General features: G+C 39.9%; 1 protein-coding gene across 3 annotated transcripts in view; it reads left to right on the forward strand.

Moving 5' to 3' along the window:
- Positions 1-1,012: 1,012 nt before the first annotated feature.
- LOC128529037 (probable E3 ubiquitin-protein ligase HERC3) overlaps positions 1,013-21,444 on the forward strand; it is a 43,866-nt gene continuing 23,434 nt past the window's right edge. For 2 of the 3 annotated variants that reach the window (XM_053502338.1, XM_053502339.1), the window contains exons 1-12: positions 1,013-1,120; positions 5,139-5,485; positions 6,177-6,336; positions 8,104-8,180; positions 8,330-8,551; positions 10,010-10,101; positions 10,453-10,583; positions 11,449-11,603; positions 13,978-14,051; positions 14,444-14,562; positions 17,757-17,816; positions 21,191-21,302. In XM_053502338.1, the coding sequence (XP_053358313.1) occupies positions 5,263-5,485; positions 6,177-6,336; positions 8,104-8,180; positions 8,330-8,551; positions 10,010-10,101; positions 10,453-10,583; positions 11,449-11,603; positions 13,978-14,051; positions 14,444-14,562; positions 17,757-17,816; positions 21,191-21,302 (1,425 nt within the window). In that variant the 5' untranslated portion in view covers positions 1,013-1,120; positions 5,139-5,262. Of the gene's footprint in view, positions 1,121-5,138; positions 5,486-6,176; positions 6,337-8,103; positions 8,181-8,329; positions 8,552-10,009; positions 10,102-10,452; positions 10,584-11,448; positions 11,604-13,977; positions 14,052-14,443; positions 14,563-17,756; positions 17,817-21,190; positions 21,303-21,444 lie in introns of those variants that run through there. The other variant, XR_008361007.1, reaches the window with a different exon arrangement.

A 21,444-nucleotide genomic window follows, 5' to 3' on the forward strand; every position in this document is an offset into this window, starting at 1 on the left:
AAGGACTGGACTGTTGCACAGTGGGTCCAAAGTCCTTTTTTTTTAGTTAGGCCTGCGGGAAACTAAGGAGACACTGCGCAGGGCAATAGGAACCTTTAGGACCAGAGTTGGGAATGTCTGATCTGGTGGAAAACCAGTTTTGTGGTTGGTTTCTCTACGTAAGGATGTCTGCAAAGTTTTGGCCAGGTGCATGTCAAAAATAAATGTGGAAAAAGTGGAAAAACATTTTTTTTCATTCGCCTGAAGTTCTATCATACCTGAATGTTTTGGATGTATATTTGTCTAGACACAGACTATAGAAAGTGTTTCCACATAAGGACCAGGGGGCGCTGTTTTATGGGCATAGGAACCTTCAAACCTCATCATATTATAATACCATACAACCATGTTCACTCTGTAACACTCTCACTCACTCACTCACCGTATATAACGTTTTATCCTGTATTCATGGTCACAAGGGGCCTGGAGCCCATCCCTGGAGACTTAGAGCACAGGGCGGGGTACACCATGGACAGGGTGTAGGACACACACACACAAACACACACACACACACACACACACACACACACACACACACCACCATGCATGAGGAGAACACGTAAACTCCATGCACACAAACCGCGAGGTGGGTATCGAACCCGGACCCTGGAGGTGCAAGGCGAACAATTATTGTATAAAGACTTTTACTTAAATAAATACAAAACCACATTTATAAATTCATTGTTAAAATGAAAACCCTAATGAAAGCTTAATTTTTTACAGTAGATCTGTAGGAAATGACATTTTATGTATTTATGTAACTTTTAATGAAATGAAATGAAATGTGCATAAATTATGCATTTGGCCTCTTATCTTGCTGTCAGTGGACACAGTCACGTGATCAGTGACGCCACAACATAAGCTTCTCCTACATTCCCGAATAGTGTCTCATATATAATGTAGTGGACTAGCTAGTGCGCAGGCGGCGCCGGTGAAGCGTGTGGGTGCTATAGTGAGCCTGTGTAGGGTGTGTAGGAGGATTTGGGACGAGACCTTAGCTGTAACTTCCTTGTTATTATCATAACATACGGAGAAGCAGAAAATAAGCTGCTGTAAGTGAAACGGGTATGTGCCTTCCAAGGTAGGTCGTTTCTTACAAATTGTTATTCGGCATATTTGGTTACTTTCGCTTGCTAACGCTAATTAGCATGCTAGCTTGGCATTTTGGACAGTGCTCAGTGTTTGCTAGTTATGCTAGGTGCCTAGCTTTATCTGTATTTAAGACTTAAATGTATTTTAAGCTTCAAAGGTAATGATTTAAACATGTACAGTGTGTGTGTGTGTGTGTGTGTGTGTGTGTGTGTGTAAATAAGAGTGAAAATGACTCATGATTTATTTAAATATATCCTTGTATTAAAAATGTTTGATAAAACAAATACACAGCTAGTTGTTACAGTTGATTCAGGGAGAGATGTGGAGGTGTTAACTAGTTCACCAGGTTAGCAGATGTGGAGGTGTTAACTAGTTCACCAGGTTAGCAGATGTGGAGATGTTAACTAGTTCACCAGGTTAGCAGATGTGGAGGTGTTAACTAGTTCACCAGGTTGGCAGATGTGGAGATGTTAACTAGTTCACCAGGTTAGCAGATGTGGAGGTGTTAACTAGTTCACCAGGTTTTCAGATGTGGAGGTGTTAACTAGTTCACCAGGTTAGCAGATGTGGAGGTGTTAACTAGTTCACCAGGTTAGCAGATGTGGAGATGTTAACTAGTTCACCAGGTTAGCAGATGTGGAGATGTTAACTAGTTCACCAGGTTAGCAGATGTGGAGGTGTTAACTAGTTCACCAGGTTAGCAGATGTGGAGATGTTAACTAGTTCACCAGGTTAGCAGATGTGGAGGTGTTAACTAGTTCACCAGGTTGGCGGATGTGGAGATGTTAACTAGTTCACCAGGTTAGCAGATGTGGAGGTGTTAACTAGTTCACCAGGTTTTCAGATGTGGAGGTGTTAACTAGTTCACCAGGTTAGCAGATGTGGAGGTGTTAACTAGTTCACCAGGTTAGCAGATGTGGAGATGTTAACTAGTTCACCAGGTTAGCAGATGTGGAGATGTTAACTAGTTCACCAGGTTAGCAGATGTGGAGGTGTTAACTAGTTCACCAGGTTTTCAGATGTGGAGGTGTTAACTAGTTCACCAGGTTAGCAGATGTGGAGATGTTAACTAGTTCACCAGGTTAGCAGATGTGGAGGTGTTAACTAGTTCACCAGGTTAGCAGATGTGGAGGTGTTAACTAGTTCACCAGGTTTTCAGATGTGGAGATGTTAACTAGTTCACCAGGTTTTCAGATGTGGAGGTGTTAACTAGTTCACCAGGTTTTCAGATGTGGAGGTGTTAACTAGTTCACCAGGTTGGCAGATGTGGAGATGTTAACTAGTTCACCAGGTTTTCAGATGTGGAGATGTTAACTAGTTCACCAGGTTTTCAGATGTGGAGGTGTTAACTAGTTCACCAGGTTTTCAGATGTGGAGGTGTTAACTAGTTCACCAGGTTGGCAGATGTGGAGATGTTAACTAGTTCACCAGGTTTTCAGATGTGGAGGTGTTAACTAGTTCACCAGGTTTTCAGATGTGGAGATGTTAACTAGTTCACCAGGTTTTCAGATGTGGAGGTGTTAACTAGTTCACCAGGTTTTCAGATGTGGAGGTGTTAACTAGTTCACCAGGTTAGCAGATGTGGAGGTGTTAACTAGTTCACCAGGTTAGCAGATGTGGAGATGTTAACTAGTTCACCAGGTTAGCAGATGTGGAGATGTTAACTAGTTCACCAGGTTAGCAGATGTGGAGGTGTTAACTAGTTCACCAGGTTTTCAGATGTGGAGGTGTTAACTAGTTCACCAGGTTAGCAGATGTGGAGATGTTAACTAGTTCACCAGGTTAGCAGATGTGGAGGTGTTAACTAGTTCACCAGGTTAGCAGATGTGGAGGTGTTAACTAGTTCACCAGGTTTTCAGATGTGGAGATGTTAACTAGTTCACCAGGTTTTCAGATGTGGAGGTGTTAACTAGTTCACCAGGTTTTCAGATGTGGAGGTGTTAACTAGTTCACCAGGTTTTCAGATGTGGAGGTGTTAACTAGTTCACCAGGTTTTCAGATGTGGAGATGTTAACTAGTTCACCAGGTTTTCAGATGTGGAGGTGTTAACTAGTTCACCAGGTTGGCAGATGTGGAGATGTTAACTAGTTCACCAGGTTTTCAGATGTGGAGGTGTTAACTAGTTCACCAGGTTTTCAGATGTGGAGGTGTTAACTAGTTCACCAGGTTGGCAGATGTGTAGATGTTAACTAGTTTACCAGGTTGGCAGATGTGGAGATGTTAATTAGTTCAAGACAACAATTTAACTAAGAAAGTCAAAATGTATTTCTGAAATAAACTGTAGTTAAAAAAAAAATATCTATGTGACATAGGTAGAGGTGCCAATATTTATAATAATTTTAATAATAATAATACAGGTCCTTGTCATCATCACGTGTTATCCTGGTCAGGATTGTGGTTATGATTTCGACACTTATCTTAAGAAATGCCTGGATTTAGGTTGGAACACACCCTGGATTGGAGGTCGTTCTATCACGAACCGTGACATTAATAATGATAACACTGCTATTAATAATGGGCGGTACGATGATGTAGTGGTTCGCACTTTCACTCCACACCTGCAGGGTCGAGGGTTCGATTTCCGCCTCGGATTTGTGAGCTTGTGTGGAGTTTGAATGTTCTCCCCGTGCTTGGTGGGTTTCGTCCCACGTCCAAAGACATGCAGGTTTTTGCAGATACTTGGCGTTCCCACATTGCGTCCAGGCTGGTATAGGCTCCTGTTCTCTGGGATAGGCTCCTGTTCTCTGGGATAGGCTCCTGTTCTCTGGGATAGGCTCCTGTTCTCTGGGATAGGCTCCTGTTCTCTGGGATAGGCTCCTGTTCCTTTTACTGTATACAGCATAGGGCGTCATATAGAAGATCAATAGTTTTCCATGAAGACGGTCATGTCCTCGGCTGACGCTGACAGCTGTTCTCTGAAGACTCGTGTCCTCTTCAATAATTCTTTTGATTGTGTAAAGCTGCTTTGCGACAACGTCAGTTGTTAAAAACACTATACAAATAAAATTGAATTGAATGATTTCATCTTCATGGACTACTTGGGGTGGTGTTGACTCAGTGTGCTAAGGCTCTGAGCTCCAGTTCGAGCTCCAGTTCGAGCTCCAGTTCGAGCTCCAGCTCTGCCAAGTTGCTGCTGTTGGGCCCTTAATCAAGGCCCTTAATCCCGTCTGCTCCCAGGGCGCCGCATAATGGATGTGAAGAATAAAGAATCTCACTGTGCAGTAATGTACTGTATATGTGACTGAATACGTATGTACAGTATAAGCCTGAACTTTTACTTTATCTGCGTCAGGATTTCAGTCAGAATTCCGTAGTCCTTCCCAGGACGACACAGGACACATTTCATGTGGAAACGTCTTGGAGCGAGGCCAGGACTGTACGAGTGATGTGGCAATAACTCAGCCGAGCCAAAGTGGTGTTGCTGAATGAGTGTGTGTACAGTTCACGCAGACAGCTGCATCTCTTTCGCAAGCTAACAAACCATAAAAAACTTTCCTTTAAATAGAGGACACAAAAATGACATGTGGATAAATAAATATGACATAATCTAAGGAGTGGTTGTTACCTGATGGACTGTGGTCCAGATTTAAACTAAAAAAAGATTAAGCTGAACAGTGTATTCAAAAACTAGCACTTTTCTTAACTACCCTGTATTATATTCCAGTATCGTTTTTTTTTTTTTTTTTTTTTTTTGCAGAAGTGGTTTGCAGTCACGTATTTTATTTACATTTATAAGAAACTGGAACAAAACTGGTCACATGATGCAAAAGACTTTGTCACACTCGCTCCTTTCTTTTTTTTTTATACAAATCCCAGCCATTTAATTTCTATATGGAAATACTAAAGGATTTTGTACATAATTACACAGACATGATAGACATATATAACATAATTGGTAAGCATATTATATGATGCCTAAGACTTTTGTACAGGACTTTCTATTATTAAGACTTTCTTGTTCAGCTTTTTCAAAACATCACAGCTATTTCTTCCTATTTCTGTTCCAGGCTCGTCATCCAGTCGAAGAGGAGAAAGCCGGGCCACGTAGCCTGAGGCTTCACTGCCCGCCATCTCTCCTGTTTGTCCTTTCTTCCCATCTCTCTGTGTTTGTGTGTGTGTGTGTGAGCGGCGATGCTGTGCTGGGGCAGTTCGGCTTTGGGTCAGCTCGGCCTCGCCGTCCCCGAAGCCGCCGTGTTTGAGCCGCGGAGCTGCTGCGTGTTCGATGGCAGAGGACTGAAAGAGGTGGCGTGCGGCGGGCAGCACTCGCTGTTCCTGATGCACGACGGGAGCGTTTACACGTGCGGGTCCAACAGTCACAGACAGCTGGGACACGAGAGGCCTGGAGGCAAGCCTGGTAAGGATGGAGGAGACGATGATGTGCATCAGATTGTAGAATCATAATTTAAAGAATCCTGATAACTATGAATTTGTAATCAGAATAGTCATATATATAATGTATATTGTTATGTATAGATAAAGTCTCTATTCTTTTACCCTCATGACATAACCAAGGTACGTTAATAAAACATGATTTTACAGGATTCAAAGCTGACTTCCTTTCGCCACTCTGGCAAAGGTGATTTATTTTTTCCCAATAAGAGCATGTTTTTATTCTTCATTTTTCACACCATAAAAGAAAGAAAATTGGGCAGAAAGGAATGATTTTATTTGCATCATAAGTATAGAACGTCCCACACTCCTCTGCTCCAGCACCACCTGCTCATATTCACTGTGAAGTTTATCTGCTGAATACTGAATGTGCCAGAATATTTCACCGAGGTGAGTCATTATTCACAACTGAGACGCAGGAGTGTGAAGCTTATGTGTTCTTCAGTGATGTTCGGTGAGTTTCTGTTGGAGCAGAAGTGAGATGAGTAAAGTTTGGCCAGACAGAGATGGTGTATAAAAGTATAAAATATACCAGACAAACTGTAAATAATTTGAGTTGCTCCGTCCTCTTAAAATATATATATATATATGGCATGAATCAGTGAATTCAGTGTTTGTATTACCTAATAACTGTGTGTGTGTGTGTGTGTCCACAGAGCTGGTCGGGGCACTGGATGCCCAGAAGATTGCAGGTGTCGCATGTGGGCAGGCCCACTCTCTGGCCCTGAGTGAGCAGGGGCAGGTGTTTGCGTGGGGAGCGGGCGAGTGGGGGCAACTCGGTCTCGGCACGGCAGAGGAAGCCGTTCGGGTTCCCAGGTGAGATGAAGAACTAGACGATTAGTGAGAGAACCTTGATTAGGCTTGTGTAATTGATAGTTTTTTTTTTATTTCCACATGATATCGTGTTGTCACCTGATATGCTGATATTTATGCTTCGGTGTATTTCATTGTATTATATGATACTGGATTGTGATCCATTCTGTTGTATTGAAATACATTACATTACGTTGCATTGCATAACATTATTAAACTACACTATGTTACATTGCATTATTTTACGTTACATCACGTTGTATTGCATTACGTTACATTTTACTGTGTTGGTTTGCATCGCATTGCAATAAACTACATTGTTACATTATGTTGAATTGTTTTACATTACATCGTTACATTCCGTTCTATTAAACTACATCCGATCCCCGAAATTCACAGGGTAACTTTACGTTCCTAGAGAACGCGTAAATTGTAAAAAAACATGAATTTTGGATGTGGTCAAAAAATGCCTTTTAATGCCTATCTTTATAGTTTAAACTTTAAAAGTTCCCCTAAAACACTTTAATTTCATTTCAAATTCAGCTTAATACATTACCTTTAAAAAATAAATAAACTCATATACTGTACTGTACTGTACTGCTGTGTCTCCCGCAGTGCTAGAATGTAAAATCCTGATGTTACCCCTGTACTGTGTATATAAGCGCGTTTTCTTCGCCGTCAGTACTGTAGTGTAAGTACGGTAATAATTCACCGTAATCACAAGCTGCATTTTCCTATACGATCGCTTTGTGTTCAGTACGAAAATACTGAACACAAAGTTCAGTTCAGTACGAAATAAATAAAGTATTATATTTATTATTATTTTTATTATTTTATTATTAATATTTTTATATTTTGTATGGAAATTTCACTGAATTTACGTTTGTTATAAAATTAGTAAATGATATTGTTCTTAATAGTTTAGCGTTAAAACACGTGAAAAATTATATATTGGCACTAAAAAAGCCATATTTGAGGATATTTTGCGGTTTCTGCAAACCAATTTAGTTAGGTACTAAGGAAAAGTCCGCGAACATCTGAGGCCGCAGACTCTGAACCGCGACTTCACGGGGGTCGACTGTACATTACGTTATGTTATGTTGTTTTGCGTTATATTATGTTATGCTACATTTAGGTTGCCTTGCGTTCCGATAGCAGACCTGCGACCTTTTGTGCAGCTGGTAATAAACTTAAGTCCTCTTTCTACTTAAACCTGAGATTGTACTTTAAAAACATTTTATTTTTACCTACCTGTTCTAAACAACTAATAACAGTAAAAAAAAAGTAACTTATTGTGATATTTTAAGTTAGATGAAGAGAAATCAAAAATGTACCTTAATTGACTTTATATAATCCTGTATGTCTGTGAGGCTGTGGGACCTTTTACGTCCTGTTATATATCAGACCATTTACCATAAGTGACATCAGACCGGCGGTAGCTTTGATAAGGGAAGTTCAGGGTGATTATTTAAGGTGCCAGATTTCTATTGGAAAATGCTTTTGCTCAAAAACAGACTGCATTTTTTTGTATTTAAAATTCTTATTCAAATAATAATAAAAAAGTTAACGTTTTTACTTAAATGATTCCCCGATATTCAAATTTCTTCTCCTATGGCAGAATTTCTGTCCATATTATTTACATAAGGAGATGAAATTACAAAGAATATGCTTTTTTGTGTGTTATTTATAATGGAGTTATTGTAAAATCGAATTAGTCTTGTATCTAAACGGAGTAACTGTTTGTATTTCTTATGTTGCCTGGATGTACAGGTTGATTAAGAAGTTGTGTGAGCATCAGATCTCACAAGTCATGTGTGGCAACCAGCACTGTATCGCACTTTCTAAAGGTGAGACGAATTCCTTATTATTGTACCGTGTGTACTCCTGTGAGACGCTTATTGTGTGTGTTTGCTTTTTTTTTTTTTTTTAAGGCAGTTGTGTTGTTACAGACTCTTACTGTATGTTCTGACTGTCTGCTTCTTCTTCACCGTCTCAGATGGTCAGCTGTTCACGTGGGGTCAGAACTCGAGCGGTCAGCTGGGTTTAGGGAAAGGCGAGCCGAGCTCTCTGTCTCCTCAGCCCCTCAAGTCTCTGTGTGGGATCCCACTGGGTCAGATCAGCGCAGGAGGAGACCACAGCTTCGCCCTGTCTCTCTCGGGGGCCGTGTTCGGCTGGGGCAGGAACAGCGCCGGGCAGCTGGGCCTCAATGATGAGCAAGGTGAGGGGTAGAGAGGAGCAGCGGTGGTAGTGTTGATGAGAGGGCTGTAATTTATTTATTAACTTTAATATAAGTTATTTATAATACATTATTATTGTTTTCTATGTAATTGACTGATGATGTCAGAGCTCTATATATGCACACAGACAAGAAATATATGAACATATTAATGTGTGTATGTGTGTATATACCCTACATTGCCAAAAATATTCGCTCGCCTGCTTTCACTTGCATAGAAACTTGAGTAACATCCGATTCTTAATCCATAGCGTTTATATGATATGATGTTGGCCCCGCTTGACTGGCCTCCACCTCAAGTCAATACCCAACTCAAACCCTGTTAGGGCTGTAAAGGAGGCGGAGCCAGCATCATATTATATAAAAACCCTATGGATTAGGAATTGAATGTTGCTCAAGTTCATACTGAATGCATGTAAAGGCAGGCGAGCGAATATTTTTGGCATTGTGGTGTATAATCTGATCTAGGACCCATATGAAAGCCACTCGGATTTAAAAAGCATCAGATTTGTGCGTTCAGTGCTAATAATACAGATTCGGATCAGTTCAGGCTGGAAACGTGATTAATAAAACACTCTGGGGTTGTGACAGTAATTCCTCTTTTTCCCTTTTCCTGAATCAGACCAGCTTGTTATTGCTCATGTCCTATAAACGTGCACACAATAACTTTTGTGGAAAAAGCTAAATAGACTTGCTCATATCCTCATTTCGGTTATCACATGGCTAACAATGTGCAAGTTTAATTGCTTTCACTTTTTTTATAGTTTGAGCTCACGAAAAAATGAGTCTAGTCTTACTGATTTCGACTCCTAATGCTGAAAATCTTTCTCTTTTACTTTCTGTCTCTCTCTCTCTCTCTCTCTCTCTCTCTCTCTCTCTCTCTCTCTCTCTCTCTCTTTCTATTTTGCTCTATTTCTCACTTCAGTCATGTTTTTCACACTTGACAAAAAAACTAAAACACAGCCAGTTTCGCTCATAAGTCTTGTACTAATACTAACGTCGTTATTTTAGTGTCTACAGGACGTGTTCTGTTCCTGTGGTGGTAAAGTTTAATGACAGAACTGAGCCGCATCATTTGCATTATGCTGAATTGTGCTCTTTTTTTTTTTGCTGTTCCTTTAAAAAGTAATAGCACCCATAACAAAAGCCAGGCGTGCTTTTCTACTTCAGGCCTCAGAATCATAAATGAAGAAGTATTTAAGGCTTGCCACCGACGACCTTAGTGATTATATTAATTCATTTACGTATTTATTTATCTTTTTTAAACCAGCCTTATTTAGTTTTCAGTCATTAAACCAGTTATGTAAATGTGTTAAAGCAACGTCTTTGATGCTGGTGTGATGATTTAGACATGTACTTTGCATGATGCAAAACTTACTGAGATCATTTTGCACCTGATCAGTTACACGGTGTGCGTTTTCTCTCCCTGCGTGAAAACAGATCGGGGCGTTCCCTGCCATATTAAATTCCTGCGCTCACAGAAAGTGGTCTACATCAGCTGCGGGGAGGAGCACACGGCCGCGCTGACCAAGGTACAGGTCTGCTCTTAAAATGTAAATAAAAGCCTCTATAAGGATTTGATCTCTTTTATTAGAAATAAATCTGTACACATTTGGGTTGTTGAAGTGAAAAACTTAGAAGTCCAGAACACAGCTTATTTTAGTAATGAGCTACAAAGTACAAATGCTTTGTACGGTCACCGTCTTATGATGGACGTTTGAGTCAATGAAGCGATCGATGTTTGCAGAAGACCTGAAGCACAGTACGGTGATGAGACTCCCAGCCGCAGTGAAGCATCTGAACGATGCAAATGCTTTTATAGAAGCCGTTCGTCCGTGAACGAGGATGTTTGCGGTCGACTAATGTAAATGTCGTTTGTACAGGATGGAGGTCTGTTTACGTTTGGAAATGGGTCGAGAGGACAGCTGGGGCACGGCTCCACCAACAACGAGCCGCTGCCACGCAGGGTCCTGGAGCTCATGGGCACCGAGGTGTCCCAAATCGCCTGTGGCAGGTACGCAGGAAATCATCCGACTCGGACGTGAATTGCATGTTATTACTCGTGTCACACGTTCAGTATGTACCAGTGTTTAGACATAAAAGAGCTTTAAAACTGTTACAATTTAACACTAAACTTAAATAAGAGCTTTTATTCCTGATACTATAATCTATATAATTAATTATATAATAATATTAGTATAATAATATAGTATAATAATAGTAAATATAGTTGCAAGCAATGATGAGCGGGCCCAAGCATCTGCGCCATCGCCACCCGGGCACATCACACACAGACTGTGTTAAGCTCCGGATGCTGATAAAAAAAAACAACAACGATATGATGTCACTCAGGAAGTTATTAGCCATTTTCGCCCAAGTTTTAGTGTAATGCTTTTTTTTAAAAATAGCATTGAGATAGTACGGGAGGAGTATATCAAAAATCTGTATAAGAGTGGGTGTGTATTAAAAAACAACAACAAATATCTGACTTCCAGTTGAGTTGAGTTCATGACACGCATAGTGAAGATTGTTGAGCTCAGTGAGATCTAGAGGTGCACCGAGTTTCACACGTATATGTGCAAGTGTGTATGAGCTCTGCAGCTTATATATAATAAATCAACAATGGAATTACAGATACTACCTTTAAATTCTTCCTTCGTAAAAAAAGAAAAAAAAAGTTTATTTTTAGAAATTTGCCAGCCATGTGGCTTGGTAAGAATGAAATCTGTCCACTATAAATTAACCTCCTAAAATCAAAAGAAGCTTTAAAAAAGCACCCTTTCTGCGCCATGCGCTCATCTATTCATCTGTTTTGTTTGCTTTTTTGGTCCTAATTAAATGAACCTGATCAGAACATTCCCTTCATCTATCCGTTCCAGACACCACACGCTGGCGTTCGTGCCCTCCACCGGCTTGGTGTACGCCTTCGGCTGTAACGCTCAGGGCCAGCTCGGCTTAGGGCCCAGAGGCAACTCCATGATCCCGCTGCCGGTCCGAAACATCCACCCTCCTGTTCTCACCAACACCCCAACAGGTGGTTAAACACGACAACATGTGCTGGATAAGTACTGCAATGTGTCATGATTTCTTTTTACATTTTCGTCGCCTAGCGTTTGATAAAACCTCATTTGCTGGGGGGTTTCACTTTTATATCAGTCACAAGTTTTTTGCAATGAAACAGCAGAGATCATTTACGTGCCTTTTTAAACCATATAACGTTTTATAAAATAGTAAATATGAGAAATGTCATGTTTTTCCTTCTTAAGTAGATTGATAGAAGGATGTGATTGGTTTATCAGCTGCTTTTTATCACACAATCAACTGAGTGTTGTTTAATGGAGGTTTTATATCTATTAATAACATCAGGGTTGAGATAATCATCTTCAGTAAGTGCTTTATATTAGGGACGAGAATCACCAGTCACCACCTGATACAATATTACAATATGTTAATACTGTGATTCTGTATCACGATTTTATAAATATCCTGATTAGATATTACATAAAATTGCAACAAAATAAAAAAATTAAGATCTTGAACCTTTAAAATAATAATAAAAAACTTGTCATAACTTGAACGAGTTTCGTTCCAGGAGCACAGTCGTAAGTCGGATTTGTTCTTAAGTCCGACAAAAATGAATCTTGTACGCCTTTGACGTGGATATAAAATGTGAAGCGTAGCAATCCATTTGACTAAATGTCTTTCCTTTCCCTCCACACTGCCATCATGTGGCCAAAAAACACTCTGTCACTGTGTCTAAGGAGTACTTGATTTCACAGTGTTGTCTCTGTGCCTTTAAATACAATATACTGAAAAATATTATATATAATTATGAATATTGGTATCTGGTGAACTGCAGTGTCTATTTTTTTGTACAATACATGTGAGCTACTTCTGTGATTTGTTCACATCTACGGATGTTCGTAGAACCGCGGTCCGTTCGTATCTGCGGAAATTCGTAACTCGAATGTTCGTAAGTCTGGGACTACCTGTGCAAGAGTTTAACAATTCAACTTCAAATTGACTTAAACACAGGAGCTACATTGTTACTGAGCAATGTGTATCTTCACGTCATCCATTGTAGTTATTCCATTTAAAATAAATAGACCAGAGTGCCCCACCTTTAGGGTTATAAAGGAACCGTCACATTTTTCTGCCTCAAATGACTCCAAAGTCCAAAGAGCGTGTGTTGAGCGGTTGCGAGCACGCAGGCGTGTTTGTACAGCGTCTAACACACACGTTTCGAGACTAATTGGAGCTCGCTCACTGTGTTGTGAGACTGGTGTAAGTGTGTGTAATGAGTGGGTCCGAGATTAATTTGCTCGCAGAGTTTGGAGAAAAAGGCAGTTCGGAGGTTTTTAAGACCCGCAAATTTTGATAACGTTATGCTATAAAAATGCATTTCTGTTGCAGCACTCAAAAGCTCATGCAATTGAAAAGTATCAGTCCAAGGCTGATTCTGATAAAAAAAAAAAAAAATGTCATTGTGAGGTTAAATAAATCGTCACACAAAAGAATTGTGGCTCGTAGTAACGAAACGAGGTATATTTTTTCCCCTTCTAGTCATAGTGGATCTAGATCCTTGCTCAGGAATTGCTGTGTGTGTGAGACTTCAGTCCTCTTCAGTAACTTTAATAACAATATATTGCTCTTGATATTTATTATGTATTTTCATATTTTTTCTCCAAGCTTAATTTCTTAGGGAGGAGGATTTTTTCTCTTCTTTTTTCTTTTCTTCCCAGATCCGATCTATCTTTCTGCCTTGGTGGCATGCGTTTCCATAATTAGGTTGAGAAAATGAAAAAAAAAAAAAAAATGCTGAGAGAGATGTGTGAGACGTTAACGTCGGTAGTCTCAGAAAGCTCAAAAATACCAGATGCAGCACAACACATTTTGGATTACAGTGTGAAAAGGAGAATCCTGGTTTGTACGGAAGAAACAAAAAACTATTGTAGAGTGTAGTGTCCTGTATTTTTTATTTTTTTGCTCTCACAGCAGTTTTCCAACAGCTACAGTTTTTTTTGTTTTGTTTTTTGTCGTTGTTTATTCATGTTTAGTTGCAACTATCTGCAAGCAAGTTAGATCTTGTTATACTGGAAAATGACATTACAGCAGTTGTTGTTTTTTTTCTCACTGTAACTTGTACAGTATATATTAAAACATAAAAAGATTTTAACTGTAAGATTGTCATGTTTAAAAAAAAAACAGAAACAGAACCAGGCTTTATCTCACCCTCTGACCGATCAGATTAGAGAATTCAGTATCGCTGCTGTTATTTGATTTAAGTGCTGATTTATCAATATGATCAATGGCGTGGTGTTCTATATGTTACTTCACATGAACTTATTTTTAGATCAGATGAACGATATATATTTAGTTATTTTTATTTTATTTTATTCCTGTCTCAGGCACAGATCAGTACAGCATCAGCAGGATTCACTGCGGGGGCGACCACAGCTTTTTGGTGCTGTCACGTGGCAAGGTGAACCATTAGACTGCGCAACACGCACACACACACACACACACACACACACACACACACACACACACACACACACGCCCTGCAGCAACGATCCAGTAGTAATGCTTGTTTTATATCACGACCTTGAAGACAAGAGCGTCTCTTTTCTGTTTAAATGACACCGAGTGTCCACTTGGGGGTGCTCTTAACCTGTAAATGAATTACACATTAGAAAAAGAAGCCTTTTTTTTTCTTTGTTTGTTAGTTTTTCCCCTAAACTTCCTGTTTATTCTTTGCATGGAGACACATTTAGTCTACACCCCCCCCCCCTCCCCCGATGTGAGATGGCCTTGCAGCATGCACAGAAGGAAATAGTTTGTTTTCTGTTATTGGTATCCTAACTGTCCCAACAGAGTTGCCCGGAGGATTTCCGCGTTATCAGCACATCAAAAAGCATCTCCCTGATTAATAAGGAAAGTCTAAACAGTTGGAGGCTGAAGCTCATGGACAGCACTGACTCCAGCAACACAAAGTGAGTGCAGTCACCCGGTCTGATCTGACCTGCACAGCAGATATGTGTTCGGTGTTTTCGTGCTCCGGCGACAGAGCGCAGCACTGCTGCAGAGGCGTCGGTCTGGACGCTGTAGATAATCATGACTTTATGGTTTTATGATCGCCTCCTTCAGGGTGTGGTTAGTAATTTCCCCTGATTTTTTTGTTGTTTTATTGGATTAAGGTGTTCTGCTCAGTACTAAGTATTAAAAAAAAAAAAAAAGATGTAATAAGACACGAGGTGTTCAAGTCAAACCGGGACTTTTAATTGTGCAGAATAACAGAACACAATACTGAGAGTAAGATTTTTTTTTTTTACATTTCTTTATACAATCCCTTGCTACGCTAATGCACTAATTCACATCTGAAACACCGTCCTCCCAGGAACACCTTTAATGCCCCAAACATGTGGAAATGACTTGGAATCGAGGTCAGGACAATACGGGGGATGTGTCGATAACCCCCAGCTGAGTGTGTGGAGGGAAATAACAGAACACAACGCCTTCGGAGATCAAATTTGTTTCCTGTTGAAGGAGTTCCTGGGAAACCAGGGTTTCAGATGTGAATCAGACGGGCTGTCAGATTAAAACTTTCTACCTTGATGGTGTCCAAGCACTAGTGAAACACTGGGATAAGTGCATTTGTGTATCAGGAGATTGTATAGAAAAATATGTAAAAAGTCCCAGGTTTGACTTGAACACCCCTCTTAATAATTGTATGATGCATTAATATTAGTAACTATAACAAATAGTCCCTGATGACCAAGCAAAGGACGACGGCGACAGTGGCAAGGAAAAATCCCCAGAGACGGCAATAGGAAAAAACCTTGAGAAGAACCAGACTGAACAGGGAACACATCCTCATCTGGGTGATAACGGATAGCAGGAATTGATCTGCATCATACTGTGTGTTAGGAGGCTGAAGGTTCAGTATAACAGAAGGTGTGGAGAAGTTCAAATGGAGTCCAGTTTGTTTTTGGAGGCTCAGGTAGACTGTAGGAGACAAGTGACTGCAGTCACAAGTTTTCAGAAAACAGCTGTCGGCCCGAGGACAGGACCGTCTTCATGGTAAAGTGGAACCGTCCCCAGTCACCACACGCATCCCAGAAAAACCACACCGGGCGTCCATGTGGCATCTCCTACCAGAAGCGGGACACCAGGACGAGTCAGACAGGTCCAGAGGACAGAGGGGGTCTGGATCACTGGCAGCTCAGGAGAGACGTGTATAGTGAGAGAAAAAGAGAGGGACAGGGAGAAATAACAGTTGGGTATAGTCACTGTCACACAATGTACTGTATAAGGTGAAAGTGTATTTAGTGTAGAGTGCAAGCAGGGATTCAAAAAAAATCATTTTAAAGAATAAAATACTAAAGGATTAGAAAAAAATAGAAAATATATAAATTAACAACAGAAGAATGGAAAAGAAAATAGTTTCATAGAACAGATTTATAAAGGCATTTTCCTTTCCAGCCAGCCAGATTTCTAACATTCTCTCTCGACCCAAACCTTTTACACGAAAAGAACATCTGGCTGACTTCTACAACCAACAATAGATCTTTTTCCCACACACTGTTAAGAAAACAGTAAGTCTGGGCTCCAAACTATTTTTTTTTGTCTTAAAATGCATGCAACATTATTCCCCTGAAACTGTCCAAGAACAAGCTTGCATCATCCATTATTCTATTATCATTATTATTATTATTATTATTATTATTATTTTAAAACCCTGTGTTTCTTTGGGACGACATCCACAAAAGTGCAAAGAACCGACCTTCTTGAATCTTTTGTTTAAAAAGTTTAAATCATTTATGACTGAAACCAGTATAAAAACCCTGAAACTAAAATATTTCCATAATATCTATAGAAAGAGTGTAATATTACTGTATTATAGAATTAATATCATGTTATGTCACTATGTCCTAGCTGTATTAGTAGTGATTTTACAGTTAATAATATACATTTAAAAAAATGCTGCTATTATGTTGGATAATGTCGAAGTAAGAAAAAAAATGATGCCGTTAAAAGACAATAATCAGGTTCTTTTACATGAATAAAAAGAGCCTGATTATAAGATTACTGGTCCTTTTACATGATTTCTTCAATGCTTCCTGAAAAAAAGGCAATTATTCAATATAAATGCTATTGCTATTACAATCAAGAAAATATTATTTGCAAGCAATGATAAGTGGGTCCAAGCACCAGAAAGACAATGGCCACAGTAAAAAAAAAAAAGGCCAAAAAGCCCCAGATGCTGGAAAAAAAAGCATCACACTATAGTGTCACTCACTGTGATGTCACTAAATATAATGTCACACAAAAGTTATTAACCACTTTTGGGCGTACGTTTAAGGCAGCGGTCTTTAAATCCAATCCTGGAGGGCCAGTGTCCAACAACGTTTGATTATTCTTCTTCTTAAACACAGCTGATTTAACTCATCTGTTATTTACTAGGTTCAGTGGGCGTGTTTAGGTGTTGGTGAATTACAAGCTATGCTGGTCACTCCAGGACTGGATTTGAAGAATCCTGTTTTAAGGCATCGTCACGGCTGACCCGTTTAAGATATTAAAAATCCCTCTGCAATTTTGCATCCTCAATGTTTTGGGATAACTTTGGCCCGATCTGGTGGCGATCGCAAAAATCCGCTAGGAGGAGTATATCAAAATCCATCGGGTGCGTCTTGCAAACAACCCAAAATAACGGACTTCCTGTTGTAAAGCCCATGACATGCAGAGCGAAAGTTGTTTAGATCAATGAGATCCAAATGTGTACCGGGTTTTGTGTGCATACGTGCAAGTGTGTATCAGCTACATGGCAACATCTCGTGTGAGAACCTGTGCCACGCCCGTGGCCCAGACTCTCAGGCATCAACCTGTTTTTTTACATGTAAAGACCCCAAAAAGCTAGAAACAAAAAAAATCCTTAGAAGAACAAGAGGCCCCTCACACACTATGATGACATAGGGCTGATGTCTTAGTGCTTGGGCCCGAAATACGAATAACAACATAGTAATCTTCTGTAAACATGTATTATGTTAAACAAGTGCATTTTGTTTATTATAAACATTTGCGCTCCTTGACTGTGTATAATTGGTAGACATTCTTTCCTACACTTTTAGTTACCTTCAGTTTGACTCCTTAATATAAACTTATTTTGCTTTCCTTATTTCTTACGCAGTGACATCATCCTGCTGTTGTCCTCGACCGCGTGTTGGAACGCCAGCTTCCTGGACCAAAGGTAAGGGCCACCGATTAAAAAATAGCTTCAATCTCTTTTAAAACAACACCATTTCCAGTTATCATGCTCTTATTTTATAACGTTGAACTCACCATGAGCCCAGTCATTATATTTGATTTATCATTAGCAGCGTTGTCTCTCTAGTAGCCAAGGACATCATGTTAAAAGAGGCTTCTTTTTTTTTTTTTACACCCCCCCCCTCTCTCTGTTGTTCGAATCATTCTCTAAGTACGCTGATGCAGACAATCTCACACACGTACAAGATCACATGCACGTACGCACGTCTGTTTATTTCCTGCCATCTCCTATAAAAAACGCTCGAACATCCTGCAACAGAATTCACAAGCAGTGACCCTTGGAGTCATCAACATTATCGTTTCTATCTGTATAAGCCTGTAGTCTGTAGTTTGTGCTCCACATAATCACCTGATCTGATTAAAAAAAGCGAGAGAGAGAGAGAGAAAAAAAAAAAAGCAGCTCGGCATTGGCAAAAGCGATTATTTGGTTATGTAACTCGCAGCTGGTGTCATTTACACTCCGAGTATGTGATCACGCCTGGGAGAAATGAGTCTCCTCTAAACATATTATTTTAAATATGTGGTTAAAACGGGAGGCCTTGAACGATGTGGGGTTTAAGGACATGTGATGGTGTGTGTGTGTGTGTGCTCTGATTAACAGACTAGATATGAGAACACAACAGGGGAGGAGAATTAGAGAGAAGTACTCATGGAATATCTGAACACATCAAAGTTAATCCAAACGGTCAACCTTATTTATTACAGTTTTTATATCTGTTCGTGTTATAAATAGCAGTCTGACCTCGACGCTCGGCGAGGCATCGTGGTGTTTGTGTGCGTAATGGATTAACTCTACTGTGTTTATACTGAAAACATGATCCCACATCATCCTCTCAGCGGTTACTGATGGACAGATGCAGGTTCGAAAAACCTCAACATCCCGAGCTGTTTTCTGCTGCCTCTAGCTTTCGTACTGCGTCCTGCACTGACGTTATTGGCTGTTCTGCTGTAGCTCTGGGTGACACTGATTGGAAATGATGAAGGCTGCCTGTGAAAGGATGCTTTCAGATTGACTCATGGTTCATCCATATGCAGGAGAAGAGAAACACATACTGTACACACACACACACACACACACACACACACACACACAAGTAAAACAACTTCTGCTCGTTTGGTGTGGACAGCTTTCGACATCATGGCTGAGCAGAATGTCTAAATAAAAAAAATAGATGACCTGGAGGGATCAAAGAAATTCAGAACCTTTCAAATCAGAATGGTCAGCGATGAGCGATGAGTCAGGAATAACTGAATAACCAAATATTCTGATTAAACAAAGTCAGTGTCAAATTTAGAATTTTTAAAAATGCAGTGTTAACTGACATTGAGAATGATCAAAAAAATTACACTAAGAATGAACAGAGATTCTAACTAGTTATATATTCAATACATACAAAATAGGAATAATCCAGAATAAAAAATAAAAAAGATTAAGTATTGAACATTCATAACATTCAGAATTATTAAAAAATCAGGACTGCCAGGAATTTGGAAAAAGTAATTCATAATGATTGGGAATTCTAGACAATCAGAATTAAATTCCAATTAAATTCCAGAATTTCGGGAAGGTCTGGAATTCAGAGTTATTGGGAATTCAGAACGATCAGAAATTTAGGACAAAAGATGCATAATTGGCAGAAACTCAGAATAAGCAGACATAACACCCACTAGGCCTAGGTGTATCTAGGCCTGATTTTCTGCCTGCATTAAAAAAAAAATAGTGCACTACTATGAGAATAAATATTGGTAGGTTGCATCATATATACTATTATTATTGAACAATATTACATGTAGTAATAATAATAATAAAAAAATTTATTGATCCCAAAGGAAAATTGTCATTTTAGCATATCTAAGATATTATGCTGGGGTCAGAGCGCAGGGTCAGCCAGGAAACAGCGCCCCCTGGAGTAGATAGGGTTAAGGGCCTTGCTCAAGGGCTCAACTTGACGGATCTGGGGATCGAGCTCCCGACCTTCCGACCGGTAACCCAGTACCCCACAGCCTTAACTGATTGAGCCACCACTGCCCATATCTGACATGTTACTATGGCAAATGGGCAGAACAAAGAGAACCTGGCTGTTGGTTGGGAGACGCCTACCTACTGTCCCTCAGATACCCCAAGCTAGCTAGCTTAGTGTTAGATTAGCAGGTGCCTGACAGTAATTTCTTGTGAAAGCGTAAAGTACATCGATTCCAGTTAGCTGGTTAGCAAAAGTGATGCACAGAAGACAGCTAGCAGTTTGACACCTGCAATGCAGCTGTTGATCAAATTGGCCACGCCCCAAATTATGCAGGATTTATACATCTTAATGTCATTTTAACTGATGAGTTACATAAATATTCACCCCCTGTACAGTTGTCGTGAATGGGAAGGTACTGCAACGGAGACCAGAACCAGACTGTAAACATGTTTATTTCCGTTGTAAACTTGGACATTTTAACATGAGGCTCTATGGGGAGTGAGTCACTTTTTTGAGCCTGCAGTCATTCGAGGAACTGCATGTTTTGGTACTTCCACGATCTCGCCCTTTGGGACGAATACAGATTCCTGCTTTTTCCTGGTATGGACAGCGATATTCTAAGTATGTCTGCTGTCAGTCCTTCAGTAGCACTTCTCCAACATCAGCCTGGTGTGTCTGGATTGTAGGATTTTGTTAAAATGAAATATCTCTGTTGCTTTCCTTGGAAACCCTTAAGCGATCATAATACACACACAATATCGCTGAAAAGTTTGGGATCATTTGCAAATTTCTTTGTTTTTGTTCAGTGACTTATTTTCTTTGTTCTACAACAAAACTATGAAATAACACATATGTAATTCGGTAACAACAACTATAATAACAGTCAGTTATTTTAAGACATGAAGGTCAGCTGTTCTGGAACAGTTCCTGCAAGAACAGTGTTCTGTCGAGTGCGTTTGTAAAACCCATCAAGCTCCATGATGAAACTGTCTCTCATGAAGACCTTCCCAGGAAATCGAGACCAAAACTGAGCTCTGCTGCAGAGGAGAAGTTCATTTAGAGTCACCAGCCTCAGAAATCACCAATTAACAACCAGCACCTCAGATTAGAGCCGTTATGAAGCTTTACAGAGCAGAAGGAGCAGATATACATCTCAATATCAACTGTTCAGAGGAGATTATTGTGTGTTTTGAAGAAACACCTTCAGTGTTGTTTTACAGTGTAGAAAAAAAACCCATCAGGAAAGACCATGGAGTTAGAGCGGTAATGTATAAGACTACTGAAAAAATCTAATTATTATAAATGCTTTAAATTTTGATTATGTTTTTTGCAGCGATGATGTTCATTTCAAAACCAACCCCAAAGTCCCGGGAATCGACCTGAACTCCGTCAGGCTGCTGTTCGAGATCCTGATGAAGCCGGCGTACTCGCGGCTGCTGGAGCAGGTACAGAACACGAGCACATTTATCACCATGCGTGACGTTCACATCCAGAAAAAACACAGCTGCTGTACAGAATGTGAACACGCTCACGAACATGATACAGCCTGAGTTTATTTATTTTATTTTTATGATTGTCATATATTTA

The sequence above is a fragment of the Clarias gariepinus genome, chromosome 8, assembly GCF_024256425.1.
Source record: "Clarias gariepinus isolate MV-2021 ecotype Netherlands chromosome 8, CGAR_prim_01v2, whole genome shotgun sequence".
Taxonomy (NCBI): domain Eukaryota; kingdom Metazoa; phylum Chordata; class Actinopteri; order Siluriformes; family Clariidae; genus Clarias; species Clarias gariepinus.